The sequence below is a fragment of the Dunckerocampus dactyliophorus genome, chromosome 14 (assembly GCF_027744805.1).
Source record: "Dunckerocampus dactyliophorus isolate RoL2022-P2 chromosome 14, RoL_Ddac_1.1, whole genome shotgun sequence".
Classification (NCBI taxonomy): domain Eukaryota; kingdom Metazoa; phylum Chordata; class Actinopteri; order Syngnathiformes; family Syngnathidae; genus Dunckerocampus; species Dunckerocampus dactyliophorus.
In genome coordinates, this window is record NC_072832.1 from 26,319,577 (window position 1) to 26,336,683 (window position 17,107).

General features: G+C 39.7%; 1 protein-coding gene across 3 annotated transcripts; it reads right to left on the reverse strand.

Annotated features, from left to right (window-relative positions):
* Positions 1-1,304: 1,304 nt before the first annotated feature.
* On the reverse strand, positions 1,305-16,577 carry scdb (stearoyl-CoA desaturase b). 3 transcript variants are annotated; one of them, XR_008573711.1, is made up of 7 exons: positions 16,474-16,577; positions 16,076-16,284; positions 12,374-12,504; positions 12,091-12,296; positions 9,815-10,047; positions 2,685-9,620; positions 1,305-2,608 (listed from the first exon to the last, which is right to left on the reverse strand). XR_008573711.1 is itself a non-coding variant. In XM_054799238.1 (6 exons), the coding sequence occupies exons 2-6, from the start codon at positions 16,278-16,280 to the stop codon at positions 9,421-9,423; spliced, it is 975 nt and encodes a 324-aa protein (XP_054655213.1). In that variant the 5' UTR covers positions 16,281-16,284; positions 16,474-16,577; the 3' UTR covers positions 1,305-9,420. The 3 variants fall into 3 exon arrangements, 1 of the variants encoding a protein (XP_054655213.1); XR_008573712.1 differs by having other exon boundaries at positions 1,305-2,375; positions 2,466-9,620; XM_054799238.1 differs by having other exon boundaries at positions 1,305-9,620.
* Positions 16,578-17,107: the final 530 nt, after the last annotated feature.

Sequence of the window (17,107 nt, forward strand, 5' to 3'; positions counted from 1 at the left end):
AAATTGCATTTCCAATGCACACGCTTTGATTGAAACTTGGTAAAAGAATCACATTAAATATCATAAAAATACACAAATAAATACCATCATGAGTATCTTATCGTTTTATTAGTATCGGCCTAATAATATGCTTGAAATAAGATTGCTATGTTTTTCCACTGCACGTGCTTTGATTTAAGTCATTTAAAAAGAAAACACACAAATAAATCACGACCATCATAAAGGGAATAAAAAGGTACTTTATCAGGGTTTTATCAATATAGGCCCAATAACATGTTGTAAATCAAATTTCTTCCATTGCACGTGCTTTCATTTAAATGATTTCCAAGATAAATGTCAAGAAAATACACAAATACCATCGTATGGGGAATAAAAAAAACTTACTAAAAGTATTGTTTAGTGTAATAATATGCTTTAAAGTATAATACTTTTTTTTCCCCAATTGCACATCCTTGAACTTAAAATGTAATACAATCAACATGTAGAAATAAATGAATAGCATCATAAGTGGAATTTAAAAAACAATTTATTAAAAATTATCTTTTGAATAATAATATTCTTTAAATAATATGCATAATATATTTATTTTTTCCATTGCACATCCTTGGACTCGAATATGATCAAAAAGTAGAAATAAATGAAAACCATCACGAGAAGCACCAACAAAACGTCCAATAACGATACGCCATTAAACACACTTTGTATAAATTACAAAATATTTCCATTTGACTTCAAATCATTAGAACATGAATCGATTTAATGTGACCGAATTGTAAAAATATCTGCATACCAATCACAATGCTTTAAAACAGATACAGTACAGCAACCTGTTATACCCCACTTCTCCAGCAGAGGGTGCTCCTGCACAGCGTCACGTCTACATCAAGTTCATCTCGTGTTTGCCGTCTGATCATGTCGGAAAGCTATAGGCCAAAGTTTATACACGCCTGTCGAGCAGTAGAGAAATACCGGATGCGCAGCAACGAGGAATGTCCCAACAATATGTGCTGCTATCTTAAACATGCGCGTCGCCATAATGTTTTTACGACACGAGCGTGCGACCAGCAAGAGCGGTTGAGATCACAATCAACACTGGAAGACGGCCAAGATCCCGAAGGCTGTTAGGTTTAAGTACTAGCATGTTATGTATGATCTTTTGTCGTTTTAGAGAAACTAAATACTGTGGAATGATGAGCAAAAGTAAGTGATCGTGTGTATAAAATGTGGTTTATTAGGGGACACGTTATGTTTGTAAAAACATTCATAACACCGTCAAGTATAAAAAGTATAAAAGGGTGAGTGTGACAACATTTCATAACACCTCCTCTTCTAGTGTTTGACAATCATATCATTCCTTGTTTTCACTTTTTGAAAAAAAACAACAAAACACACACAACAGGGGTGTCCAAAGTGCAGCCCCGGGGCACATTCCAAAAATAAGATTTCATAAGAAAAAAAAGCCAACAGCAAAAATGTAAAAATCAGGTGTAATTTTACGAGGATAAAGCCACAATATTAAGAGGAAAAAAGTTGCAATCTAATGAGAAAATGTGGTAATTTTATGAGACTAACACAGTATTGTTATGAAGACACATAAACATCATTTTATCAGCATACTGTAAGTTGAAATATTAAAGAAGTTTTCTAAAAGTTGTAATATTATGAGAAACAACAAAGTTGTAATTTTCAGAAATTTCAGTTGCGGCAAACGTTACAACGTTACGAGAATAAAGTCAAAATATTTAGAGGAAAAAAGTCGTATTCCGATTCTGACGAGAAGAAACGCTGACGTTTTTGTTTGCAGTTATATTATGAGAAACCAAACAAAATAAAAGGTGCAATTTTTGGAAAATTAGGTTGAGGAAAAAGTCAGAATATTATGGGAATAAAGTCATAACATTAGAAGAGGTATATTATAAAGGTTTATTAAGAAAAAAAACAAAGAGTGAAGTTGATAGCAATCATAGGCTTTTCCACACGTCACAACGCCGAAATGCACTTTTTCCTTGACATAGTCATGGAAAAAATGATTAGACCGCCCTTGTTTCTTCCGTTTCTTGTTCATTTGAATGCCTGATACAACCAAAGGTACCTTTGTTCGGACAACTATAACAATGACAACAAAAATTGCTCACAAGAGTTAAACTTTTTGGCAGTACAATGCTATAGCTAGTCATGTAAGAACTGAAGTGATTTTGGTTATCAAGAAAAGCATGGAAGTTGCTGCAGTAGATATCAGCTCTTCAATTCTGTCAGGATTCATTGGAGCCGTCGGAAGCTTGACCTCAGGGTGCAGAGAGAAGGCGGCGAAGTGCAAAAATAAAAGTAATTTTATTGCACAAGACAAGAAAAAACTAAAAGTGACAGAGGAAAAGCTGTGGGAAAAATACAAAAGTAATATAAACAGGCAGGTGACAGCACTGGAAAGTCAACGAGGTTCAATGACAGTGACAACCACAACGAACCTTTAAACGGCCTTTTAACTGCCGCTAATACAAATCGTCCGCAGCTGTGCGGACACCAGGCGTGAAGCTGCTGTATCTTCCACCACACCAGAAGTACACCTCGCCAACATAAGGGCGCAGGACAGGAAACACTCGCTCCTGTCCTGCGAAACATGACAAGTTCAACTCTTATGAGCTATATTTGCTATCATTATACTGTATTTGTCCAAGCAAATGTACCTTTAGTTGTAGCAGGCCTTACAATGGATCAATCAACCCAAGAAGCAAGGGTGCTCTCATCATTCTTTCCATGACTGTACTTACATACAGTGGTGTGAAAAAGTGTTTGCCCCCCTTTCCTTTTTTTTGCACGTTTGTCACACTTAAATGTTTCAGATCATCAAACAAATGTAAATATTAGTCAATGACAACACAACTCAACACAAAATGCACTTTTTAAATGAAACTTATGAAGGGAGAAAAACATCCAAAGCTACATGTCCCTGTGTGAAAAAGTGATTGCCCCCTAAAGCTAATAAGTGGTTGGGCCCCCCTTAGCAGCAACAACTGCAATCAAGTGTTTGTGATAACTTGCAATGAGTCTCTTCCAGCGCTGGGGAGGAATTTTGCAGAATTGTTGTCATTCAGCCACATTGGAGGCTTTTCCAGCATGAAGCGCCTTTTTAAGGTCATGCCACAGCATCTCAATAGGATTCAGGTCAGGACTTGGACTAGGCCACTCCAAGTCTTCATCCATTCAGAGGTGGACTTGCTGGTGTGTTTTGGATCATTGTCCTGCTGCAGAACCCAAGTTGCTTTCAGCTTGAGGTCACCAACAGATGGCCGACATTCTCCTTCAGCAGAATTCATGCTTCCATTTATCACAGCAAGTCTTCCAGGTCCTGAAGCAGCAAAACAGCCACAGGCCATCACACTACCACCACCATATTTTACTGTTGGTATGATGTTCTGAAATGCCAGATGTAATGGGACACACACAATCTAAAAAGTTCAACTTTTGTCTCATCAGACCACTGAGTATTTTCCCAAAGGTCTTGGGGATCATCAAGATGTTTTCTGGCAAAAATGAGACGAGCCTTAATGTTTTTTGTTCAGCAGTGGTTTTGGTCTTGGAACTTGTTTTTGCCCAGGGACTTTCTTATGGTGGAGTCATGAACACTGACCTTAACTGAGGCAAGTGAGGCCTGCAGTTCTTTGGATGTTGTGGTGGGGTCTTTTGTGACCTCTCGCATGAGTCATCGCTCCGCTCTTGGGGTCATTTTGGTTGGCGGGCCACACCTGGGAAGGTTCACCACCGGTCCATGTTTTCGCCATTTGTGGATAATGGCTCTCACTGTGGTACGCTGGAGTCCCAAAGCTTTAGAAATGGCTTTATGACCTTTTCCACACTGATAGATCTCAATTCATTTCAGTTATGTTTTAAGTGGGGGGCCATCACTTTTTCACACAGGGACATGTAGCGTTGGACTTTTTTTCTCCCTTAATAATAAAAAGTTTCATTTAAAAACAGTATTTTGTGTTCAGTTGTGCTGTCATTGACTAATATTTACATTTCTTTGATGATCTGAAACATGTAATTGTGACAAACGTGCAACAAAAGAAATCAGGAAGGAGGCAAACACTTTTTCACACCATTGTAAGGAAAAAAAAAAAAGTTACAAAATATCAAAGTGCATCATTTCATTTTTCACTATGTGGGCCTCGCTGGAAAGCGGCCTGCAATAAAGCCATGATTATACTGCAAATGAAAGAAGGAATTGTGCCAATATTGTTTTTTTCCCTTACAGGTAGATCTGCCTTCCGAGGCTTTTGCTTAAAAATCCTGCCATGTGACTACACCTCGTAGTTTGCTGCAGCGCACGTCTCATGGTCTTTCTTATCTGAGGGACGACTTATCTCCACGTTTTAAACAAAAGCTTGAACTCATGCTAGTGGACGGCAAAAAGACAACAGAGTAGATGGACTGCTTGCATTCTCAACTTCAGCGCAGCAATTTGTGGTTTAGGAAGACTATACTGTTACCAAAAAGGGTGCCAGGTGCCGGTTGCTGGAGATTTTTAATAAATATCAGATTTAAATACGATATTTATTCCATACCGGTCAACATTTGCATGATAAAAGATGGGAAATATTCCGGAAAAATAAGGGAAAATGGAGCAACAATGTAGTTTTTTTTCTGTCTAAAGACTGCCTCATGTGGTGCGGCCATATTATGACTTTTACTGATGGAAAAATGACCATATTATGACTTTTACGAAGGGAAAAATTGTAAATATTAGAACGGGGCAACGGAAAAGAAGCGCAAAATATGGTAGTTTAGGGGTAAAATCAAGAGCATCTACAACATTAGTAACCAGCGGCACATTCTAAAAATATAATTTAACAAGAAAACAAAAAAACAAAAAGAAAACAGCAACAGCAGCAAAAATGTAAAAATCAGCAGTCATTTTACAAGAATAACGTAGTGATATCATGAGGGAAAATATCATTTTAGGAGAATAAAGTTGAAATAAAGAAAAAAAGTACGTTATTTTTTCCAAAGTTGTGATATGATAAGAAACAAAACAAAACAAATAAAGTTGTACTTTTTGGGAAATTAAGTCGGGGAAAAACTTAAAATGTGAAGGAAATAAAGTCAGAATATTACAAGAATAAAGTCTTAATTGCGAGAAGAAAACTTACAAGAAGAAAGTTGAAGTAGTTGAAAAAACAAACAAATAGCAGAAATGGAAAAAACAGTTGTCATTTTACAAGAATAAAGTCAAAGAGGAGGAAAAACGTCAGAATCAAGTCGTAATATTATGAGGGAAAATAAAGTCATTTTAGTAGCAGAGTTGAAATCTTAAAGAAAACAACATTTTACAAGAATAAAGTCAAAATATTAAGAAAAAAGTTGAAATCTAATGAGGAAAAAGTCAGAATTTTATGAGGACGAGGACGTAATATTATGAGGAAAAATAATGCAATTTTAGTAGCGTGACGTTACAATAATAATGTTGTAGAATTATGAGAAAAACAAGAGCAAATTAAGTTGTCATTTAATTAAGTTCGCACATTAAATGAAGTCAAAAATATTATGAAATAATAAAATATTACGAGAAGAAAGCTGAAATAGTTGGAAAATATAAAAAAAAAGGGGGGGAAAAAAGCTGCAATTTTATGAGACTAAAGTCCAAACATTAAGAGAAACGGGTTTCATCACGATTTTACGAGAATAAAGTTGTTAGATTATGAAAAAAAATAGAGTTTAAATATTTAAGAAAAAACATGTTCATTCATTTTCTATGTTGCTTGTCCTCGCAAGGGTCGTGGAGGTATGCTGGAGCCTATCCCAGCTGAGGCGGGGTACACCCTGGACTGGTGGCCAGCCAATGGCAGGGCACATAAAGACAAACAAGCATTCACACTCACATTCATACCTATGGACAATTTAGAGTCTCCAATGAAGCTAACATGCATGTTTTGGGAATGTGGGAGGAAACCAGAGTACCCGGAGAAAACCCACACACACACGGGGAGAACATGCAAACTCCACACGGAGATGCCCAACGGAGATTCCAGCCCAGATCTTCCAGATTTCCTGACTGTGTGGCCAACATCACTGATCTAAAAAAAAAGACTGGATCGAGCTTCTATTGTTTTATTTTTGAAGCCAATGGAAATTTGCGGCGGCCATCTTGGTGAGACCACTTTGCTGTGAGACAACAGTATGGCAACGCACTGGTATAACTTCGATTGATCGTATAGCCACCAAAATCAACTGCTAAAGGTTATAACTACTCAGATTTATACGCTTTTGTGTCATTTATCAAGCTAGTAAGATGTATTTTAGCTTCGAGACGGACGAAAAATTGGCTGTGTGGCAGCCTGCAAACATTGTTTACGTACGGAATTTAAAGTCTATCTTTGTCTAATTATTTTCCTACGGTAAACCATTATTTTTTTTATCTCAGGATAAGGTTAAGGCAGGAAGAAAGCAGAAATTTTGTCACATGTCTTCTACCTTTGCGTGAATCATGTGTGGTATCAGAATTAATGTAACTTGGTAGTTGTGGTAGCTTTTAAAAAAGCTGTTTTTTGGTACAAAAAGACATTAGATAAGTGCAAATACTCAAAGCCTACTGTAAAAAACTGCATAGAAATAATTTTATCATTGATTGCTAGGCTAGGCACCAAAAAAAGGCCTAGTTGTTACAGGAAGGTGTAACTAGAAAATTCTTGCAAAACCACCCATCAAAGTTCATACTTTAACTTTTGGTTACATTTCGAGAACTTTTCAAAGCAAAGCCGTTCAAGTAGTGGCACATATATCAGGTCAAAAAAAGGTGCCAAGTAAAAGTACTTACGAGTGGAAGGTTCTTGGGAAGTGCTTTTTAAGTTGCGTTTCCTCATCCTCGCTTCCTTCACTGGCACTCCTGATGTTTTTGATGATTTTTCACTAATTCTGCGTTCGTATACCAGCACAATCACAAAGCTGTGGCGCGTAAGGTGGTCTCACCAAGATGGCGGCGATCGAAAAAATCTGGCTTCAAATTTTGGCGCGTGAAAACAATAGGTTGCTCAATCCAGTCTTTTTTTTAGATCAGTGGGCCAACATGCTCACCGCTAGGCCACCACTTCTTTTTAAAGTTGTAATATGAAAAACAAATAAAACAAAAATAACGTTGACATTTTGGGAAAATTAGTTTGGGGAAAAAGTCGTCATATTGCAGGGATAAAGTCCAAAATGTTATGGGCGTGAAGTCATAAAGATGAAAAGAACATTTACGTACTAGAAAAAAACGACATCAGAAATGGGAAAAAAAGAGCAAACCAAGTTCATACTGTTGTTTTTTTTTTTTTTAAATATAATATCACTTCTTAGCGGATCTTTACAAAATATCCACGTGGCAAACTAGCATCTTTTCATTTTTCACTACGTGGCCCTCGCTGGTCTCCAGGTGTGATGAACTCATCTGCCTGCGAATATCCTCCTTCATCCAGGTCACAGGTCACTGTATCCTCAGGGCATCCTATCCATCACAGCTGGACTCTTCAGGTCGTCATAGAGACGTTTGGCCTCTCATCCGAGCAGGCTTCATCAGTTCATAGGACAGCTCTAGTCTAGTTCATGTCTTAGACTAGGCGGGACACACCCGTCATAGGACAGCTCTAGTCTAGTTCATGTCTTAGACTAGGCGGGACACACCCGTCATAGGACAGCTCTAGTCTAGTTCATGCTCTAAGACTAGGCGGGACACACCCGTCATAGGACAGCTCTAGTCTAGTTCATGTCTTAGACTAGGCGGGACACACCCGTCATAGGACAGCTCTAGTCTAGTTTATGCTCTAAGACTAGGCGGGACACACCCGTCATAGGACAGCTCTAGTCTAGTTCATGTCTTAGACTAGGCGGGACACACCCGTCATAGGACAGCTCTAGTCTAGTTTATGCTCTAAGACTAGGCGGGACACGCCCGTCATAGGACACTGTGTGCATAGTTATTCGTCAATTTGCATTATTGATGATTGTTTTATTATTTAACACTAATGGTGCTCTTGGTCAAGCCAAAATGTTAATAAACCTCAAACTTGAATCTCACTAATTTATTTTCATTTTTTAAAAGTCAGAATGATAAACAAACACAAATTTACAAATAAATATTTGACATTTCCAAAACCAAATCAGTGCCCAATACAGCCACCCTTCTTTTCAATAACACGGAACAGCCTTCCTTCCACCCGTGCAGTCTGTCACTTTCTTGGTCATTTCATCAACGTTGTGCAGCAACCAAACCCTCCCAGACTGTTCAGAGGTGCACCTTTTTTCTTCACTGTAAATCTTACGTTTAAGTACTCAGTAGGGTTTAGGTCGGGTGAGCAAGAAGGTCACGTCATTTTATTTTGCTATCACACTACCACCACCACATTTTACTGCCGGCATGTTCTTTTTCTGAAATGCCAGATGTAATGGTACACACCCTACTCTGATCTCCTGAGGCCACACCCTCCCTCAGCACACACGTGCACATCACCTGGTGTGCTTACACCCAATAAGCTTACACCCAATAAGCATTCACTAGTCTAGTTCATGCTTTAAGACTAGGCGGGACACACACCCGTCATAGGACAGCTCTAGTCTAGTTCATGGTCTAAGACTAGGCGGGACACACCCGTCATAGGACAGCTCTAGTCTAGTTCATGCTCAAAGACTACCCGGGACACACACCCGTCATAGGACAACTCTAGTCTAGTTCATGGTCTAAGACTAGGCGGGACACACACCCGTCGTAGGACAGCTGTAGTCTAGTTCATGCTCTAAGACTAGGTGGGACACACCAGTCAGACTAGACAGGACAGCTCTCAGACTAGAAGAAATGATGAAGTCTGCTCGGATGAGAGCCAAGACAACCTGAACAGTCCAGTTGCAATCGATTGGACGCCCTGAGAAGATGAATTCATCTGTGATACCAGCTCGGTTTGGGATGGTTGGAAGCTGCAAAAACCAAGCCACATTGAACGCACCAGTCAGATGCTAACAAGCAAGGGTGGAGGAGGAGGAGGGTTTCCTGTCATCAGACCACCATGAAAAGGCTGCTTTGATCCAGGAGGAGACTGAGGGCAGCAAGAAACCAGAGCGCTGCAGCAAAGTGGAGACTGTGGAGTGTAATACTGCAGCATCCACAGCTGACACACGTTAGCATGCGTGTTTTGCTTTCTTTTTTGTCGTCTAGCTTGATTTGCAGAATGGAAATGCGACGAGAGCCGTAGCAAGCCGAGTAGGTACCGTGCAGAGGAAAAAGGGACATAAATCAAGCCTGAATCCCATTTCCATCTTCCAATCTGTTTAATACTTGGGTGAAAAAGCTACACTAGCTAGCTGCGTCTCCTAACAGCAGGCAAGAGGCACAGACGCCTCATTCTCTCACCCTACAGGCGCCGCCTCCATCTCCATCATGTGTTGCCACGGTCCACCTCAGCCACTTGCAGCGCTGCCGTCGCCCGTCCGCTTCACCCTGGCGGCGATCATCTCCTTGGACGCGGTCTTGCGCTCGGAGGCCAGACCCAGGAAGCACATGAGGTCGATGAAGGCGGTGGTGAGGTTGAGCCTGCAGCCAAACTCGCTGGTGGCGTAGTCGAAGGGGAAGGTGTGGTGGAAGTTGTGGAAGCCCTCGCCTGGAGACAAGGAGGAGGTTACGTTAGGATTCTGCCTTACTTAGTTATTACTGTCGCTTTCATAGGAGCCGATGCTTGGATACCGTCTACCGATATTGGTGGGGTTCATTTTCACTTCCACGGCGATAGCTTTCCTTTTCCTTGGCGCATCCCCACCAGGAGACCCTGTGTACGTTGCACGAGTGCTTTCTTACCTACGGCGCTGAAGGCGACCAGAGCGTTCTCCCTGGGGTTGATGGTGCGGTCGTACGGCCTGTTGCCCCACATGTGCGCGGCGCTGTTGACCAGCCAGGTGGCGTTGAGCACCACGGTGTACCTCAGCAGTCCCGGTAGGAAGTAACCCACCAGGAGGGATTCGCCCCACAAGTACCAGGGCACCAACATGGGCACCAGGAAGCACAGGAGGACCACAGAGAGCTGGTAGTGCCTTTTGGATGCACAAATATGTGGGAAATGGTGGATAGCATACTTAAGGAAGGAGAACAAGCAGCTTTGCCCCCAATACATTTGACTGACTGTACCTTTAACACATGCAAACATCAACATCAACACAACAAAGACGCGACTGTGCTTCCTTCCCTTAACGCACGGGTGTCCAACATTCAGCCAGGGGGCCACAACAACACCACCAAAATATAAAAGAGAAAAAAGTTGTACTCTAACAAGAAAAAGTTGTAATACTTTTTGTAATATTATGAGAAACAAACAACAAATTAAGTTGCAATTAAAAAAATAGATTGGGAAAAAGTTAGATTATGAGAATAAAGTCAAAATATGATTGGAATAAAGTTTAAATAGATAATCATTTAAATAGAAAAAAACAAAAAAACTGTAATTTTGCAAAAATCAAGTCAAAATATTAAGAGAAAAAAAAAGGTAGAATGTACGAGAATAAACTCGTAATATTATGGGGAAAGTTTTTTGTCATTTTAGTAGCATAGAGTTGAAATATTACAAAAAAGATGTCTTTGTTTTTAAAGTCATAATATTACGAGAATTAGACAAAACCTTTTTTAACGTCGTAATATTATGAGAAACAAATAAATTAAGTTGTAATTTTAGGAAAATTTGATTGGGAAAAAATGTATAATGTTATGAGAATAAAGTCAAAATATTATGGGAATAAAGTCATAATATTACAAGAAACATTTTTAAATAGATGGGAAAAAAAATGCAATTTTGCAAAAATAAAGTTAAAACATTAAGAGAAAAACTTTCTGAGAATAAACTCGTAAAATTATGTCATTTTACGAGAATACAGTTGAAATATTACAGAAAATATTTTTTTTAAGTCATAATATTACGAGAAATAAAGTTGTAATGTTGAGAAAATTACGTAGGGGAGAAAGTTATGAAATTCTGGGAATAAAGTCAGAATATTATGAGAAAAAAATGATGTCATTTTAGTACCAAAAAAGTTATATATTAAAGAAAAAAAACCTTTTTTTAAAGTGGTAATATGAGAAACAATTAAGTTGTAATTTTAGGAAAATTAGATTGGGGAAATATGGGCATACAGTCCTGATATTACAAGATAGCGGTGCAACGATCCATCTACTACATCGATGTCTCCATTTATGTTCCTGCCATACACATTGGCAAGGTAACATTCCGGACGACATACGTGCATATGACGATGATCTAACAGTCTGACTCCTTCCTGCTACGTGACACATTCAGGCGCACTCGTAATTCTAAGTGTTAGGCGCCAATTGTTTTTCCATTTTTATTCACGTGCCCCCCTTCGCAATTGGCATACCCCTGGGAGTACGCGTACCCCATTTTGGGAACCTAGGGTCTAAGTGAACCAATATCGTCCTTGAATTGTATCGGCAACCACAAAATCTATATATATATATATATATATATATATAAAATATATTTAAAAATAAATAAAAATATAAAAAAATATATATAAAAAAATAATAAACTTGTAATTTTACAAAGAAAAATATTTTAGCAGCATAGAGTTGAAATATTCAAGAATTTATATATATATATATATATATATATATAAAATATATTAAAAAATAAATAAAAATATAAAAAAATATATATAAAAAAGAATAAACTTGTAATTTTACAAAGAAAAATATTTTAGCAGCATAGAGTTGAAATATTCAAGAATATATATATAAATTACAAGTTTCTTCTTTTTTTTTTTTAAGTCATAATATTACAATAAACAGCTAAAACAAAATCAAATTGTAATGTTTAGAAAATTGGGTTTGGGAAAATGTTATCATTTTATGGGAATAAAGTCATAAATGAGAAAATGTACAAAAGACTAGTGAAGAAGAAAGTTGCAATATTTGGAAAATAACAATGGAGAAAAAAAGCCAAGTGTGATGTTCATACGAATGTGTGTGCTCTTTCACCTCTGCAACTTCCTAGCATATGAGACAATATCAAGGTGGGCCTCGCATCCTTGCGTTTTTCACTAGAAGAAGCTTGGCCACCTTTCTCTTACCGTCTCTGAAACATGACCACTTTGTCGGCCTTCAGGTCCGACAGGTCCACCTTCCGGCCCTTGGCGATGACGTCGGGATGCTTGCGCATCAGCAGCCAGCCGATGTGGGCGAAGAAGAAGCCCCGCTTTGCATTGTGGGGGTCAGCGTCCGTCTCTGAATACTTGTGGTGGACGCGGTGGTCCCTGGCCCACTCGTATATGTCGTTCTGCACGCGTCCAGATGAGCGGATGCCTGTCAGCAGGTGTCAGGCATCCCGAGGGCAGAATGTTGACTACTTCTCACCTGAAAGGCCATAGAGTTGCCAAGAGCCAGGAAGACTTTCAGAGGTGACGAAGCCTTGTAGGTTCTGTGGCTCCATAGTCTGTGTGCACCTGCTGTTATACCCAGGGCACTGATGAACAAGCACACAGCAGCTGTGGGGGGAAAAAAGACAATAAAAAAAGTGGAAAAGTGTCAATAATGTGCAAACATGCATCCACTTCATGTTTGTGTTGTTGTGTGCATTCAGAGAAGCACGTGGGGGCTTCTGAGGCAATTGTGTTGTGGTGCCACGCGGTCCACAATGGAATGTGTGTGTGTGTGTGTGTGTGTGTGTGTGTGTGTGTGTGTGTGTGTGTATGGGAGTGCACATTGTGCTTTGTCTTCCAACGTCAAATAATATGCAGTTCAGCACGGCAAAGACAGGGGAGGGGGGTGGGGGGGGGCGACTACGCCAGCAAGACACTGGAGACAAAGGGGCGACTGTGAAGGAATCTGTGACATTCCTCAATAGTCTGCCGCAAATTCTCACAATTTTGTGTTGAAAATGATAAAATAATGGGGGTGCATGTCAGAGCCAGGAGTACAAATTATAGAGGAAATTATAATTAAAAAAAAAAAAAGTTTAATTATAGGAAAATAGAAAAATCCCTCGCCACTTTTCCTCAAAATCGTGGCTTCGCTCTCAGTTTTTCAAAAATATATGAATAAACCATGCTGTTTCATGGTTGAATACACCCTATTATTCATTTTTTTAAAATCCATATTTAAGCAAGTTTTATGGATTTTTTTCCTAAAAGAATCATTTCCCAGCATAAAAATGGCTAAATAAAGCAAAATACAAATATAAGGCATCAGAAGATGCATTCGAAGACCTTGTTATGCTATGCCGTATTCTACACTGGTCACTAGGTGTCAGTAATGTTACCCGAATGTTCAGTGAGACACACAAGCACCAGACATGATCTCTTTTTTAAAGTCATAATATTATGAGAAATAAGACAAAATGAAATAAAGTTGTAATTTTTAGAATATAAGGTTGGGGAAAAATATGTATTATGGGAATAATATTATGGGAATAAAAGCATAATATGAGGAAAAATAATATCATTTTAGTAGCATAAAGTTTAATTAAAGAAAACAGATGTTTTTGTTTTTTTTAAGTCGTAATATTATGACAAACAAAACAACAAAATTGTAATTTTTGGAAAATTAGGTTGCAGAAAAAGTTTTACTTTTACAAAAATAACGTAAAAATATTATGGGAATAAAGTCATAATATTACGAGAAGAAAGCTTAAATACTGCAGAAGTGAAAAAAAAACAGAATAAAGTCAAAATATTGAGAGAAAAGTCGTATTCTAGCAAGAGAGAAAATTGCAATGTTTTGCAAAGATGTGTAGTATTCTGCACTGTTCACTAGGTGTTAGTAAAGTTAGCTGTAACGTTTCGGCGCTGAGACACGCAAGCGTCAGGCACAATAATCGCTAAAACGGGCTACTGTTGCGGCCGTAAACCACACCAAGCCAAAACTCAACTCTGAACCCCCGGCATCACTTCCTGGAACACACTTACTGCAACACATATGAGTACGAGTCTACTGTATTGGGTAATAGGAGTGTAAAGGTGACTATAGGGGTGTTATTTCATGTCTCGAGGGCTCTAATAATGTTAAAAAGCATATTTAGAAGGTTGTAAACAGGTTTTCTATGCTCTAACTGTCAAAAATGTGGATTGGATGTGATTTAGTGTCAGTAGTGTTCACACTGTCTTGATGTCTTGATGGCAAAGGCAAAAAAGCTTTCTCTCTTTGAAGGCGGTGGGATTGTTGAGCTGCACAAGCAAGGCCTCTTGCAGCGCGCCATTGCTGCTGAGGTTGGACGCAGTAAGACGGTCATTGCAAACTTCTGAAAAGCATCCTGAGGCCCTTGGAACAAAAAAGTCAAGTGGTAGACCCAAAAAATTGTCACCGGAGGATCCCATTGGCTGTCCGTCAAGACACGGGAACATCCTCGGCCCAAATGAAGGTTGGTACTGGTGCCGAGTGCAGTCCAATAACATCAGAAGCCATCTGCCTGAGAAGAAACATCTTCAAAGGCCTCGTCTCCTTCAAGGCTTGGAATTTGCAGGAGAGCACCAAACATGGGTCATTGAAAGGTGGAAGAAAGTTCTATTCTCCCTTGACGGTCCTGATGGCTTCCAACGTTCTTGGCATGACAAGGAGGTACAGTGGAGGGGGCGCCATCATGATCCTTCAAGGGAACAATGGAGCTTCAGGTTGTGCAGGGGCGTCCAACGGCAGCCAGCTATGTGGAGATGCTGCAGGCAGCATCCCTGATGACTGGACGCCCTCGTCTGTGTGGTGATGACTGGCTTTTCAATAGGACAACCCTACACTTCACAAAAGGACGTCTTCCAGAGGAATAAGCTCACTCTTTTGGACCATCCTGCGTGTTCCCCTCATCTAAATCCAATGGAGAACATTGGGCAGTTGATGCCCCCCGTGAACTTTTGATCAGCTGATGAACATCTTATTTCACTTTAAGGCTTGTTTGCAATGAATTGCTAAATCAAAACTTTTTTGTCTCATTCCCAATACCTTTTGCATTTTGAACCTCCTTAAGATCCAACCAACAGGAATCAGACCTGCCCACCATGGTAGGAATTCTAGCCCATTCCTCCTGGCATAACTACTTTAGCTCAGTCGTATTCTTTGGACGTCCCGTGTGTAAACCTCTATATACTTGGCCCTCTTCAAGTCAACATATCGATTGGTTTGACATCTAAGCTCTGGCTCGGCCACTCCAAAAGGAGGATTGTTTTTCCTGATGCCATCCTGTTATTCATTGCGCCGTTGTTTTGGGTGGTGGTACTGTTGCATCACCCGCCTTGAACACATCCAAGCTGGCCAGGCAGCTCGGGTTTTGTACTGTACTGTATTGTTCCGCGTCTGCAGTGACCAAACAAAGCAACCTTCGTGTTGCTGACTCAACGGTCATGCATTTTAAAAATTCCCTCGGTTTTTGGACTTTTCAGTATTCGTCAGACCTTTTTGAAATAATGATGTAAACTGAGGTCCCACCGTATCTTGAGTTCACTCCTATGAGGTTTTTTGAGGTCATGCCACAAGCACAGGGTTTTTTTTTTTTTTAACAAAGACATAAAAGAACAAAGACATGCTGTGTCATTATTTTTATCATCATTATATATGTGACACATTTATTCTGAAAAGCATGACATGCCCAAAGGTTCACATCTTGCCACCGCACATGTGAAGTGTACTTTATGTCCCAAACTCTAATCTCATGAAACATCCACCAATGCCGCCACAAACCGAAATAAGTCACAATTATTTTCCTTTTTTTTTCCCCTTCAAAAAAGTAACGCAATGGTAGCTAATTACGTTTATGAATGACTCATTTTGGTACCAATTTAATTACTTTTTGGGGAAAGTAACTTTTTATGACTTTTTAATGATCATATGTTTCCATTTTTTTATTATTTTTAATGATTACTTTTTAGAATTGCTTTTTTAAAATGTGCACTGCCTGTGACAGTGTATCCCCTGCACGGTGCATGCAGAGGGTGTGGCCTCTGCAGGAAGTGTTGAATGCACTAATTCAACAATAATACATCTTTCTCCATTTTTCACATTTCCAGTTTGTTTCACAAAAGTTGTCATTTGACCTTCCATCGTGACAGCCTAGTATTCGGTGCCAATACTCACTCCAGGCAAGTGTGAGTGCAGACGCAGCCGGGATGAGGAAGACTCCGTAGAGCGCCCCGGTGTGCAGCAGGAGCATGAGGAAGATGTTCCTCCACACCAGCCTCCTCGGAGGTTTGGGACCGGTTTTCTCCGCGTAGGTGTCGTCAAAAATATCCTCCGACGTCCGTGATTCATCCGCAGCGGTAGCTGTGCTGGTCTCCGCCATTTGGCTTCAGAGGTCCGGCGGTTAGTTAGAAGTGCGTGCAAACAACACACAAAAACACAAAACTTTCGTTTGATGTTTTGACAGAAGATTTTTAACGTTCGATTCTATGAATGAACCCGTGACGAAAGCTGCCATGTAATTGCGTGCATTGATATTAAAAATAACTAACTGGAGCCAGTTAGTGCTTACTCACCGTGCAGAGATCCAGTCGTGGTCCAGTATGGAAATAAAGACGTGACTGTGGGTGGATTCCCAGTCAATATGCAGTTGGGATGTGTCGCTCGCGAACGAAACGGCTCCTGGAGACGGCTCTTTGATGTGAACGAGAGTTAAAGCTGCACGTGATTGGTCCACATGTGTGGTGACGTATGTGTCGACACTGGGCAGAAGGGGGAGGGACACACGCAAGCTGGGAAGTTGAGGAAAATGAGCAGCAGGAAACAAAACTTGATGTTTCTGAATCCCAGTCTTCACCGAAATTTAGATGGGTCTTTGTTTCTGTTGGAGCCAGGTCAAAATACTTTATTCTTTTTTTTTTTTTTTTTTTTTTTAAAAGCAGACATTTTCGTCAATATTATGCAGGCTAGTTTTTTTTGGTCTGAAGGGGACATTTATATGTGTGCAAGGCTCCAAATGTCTGACTGGCTCTTTTCTTATCTGTTATGTGACTCTTTTAGTTGTGACTCTTTCAGCAGCTGTGCAACTTGTTGGGTTTTCCAGCACTGTTAGTGTGGCTGACGAGAAGGGCCACATTGGACAAAAACAAAAAGAGATTTCAAGAATAAAGTCGGAAAAGTTATGAACAAAAAAAATGGAAATTTACAAGA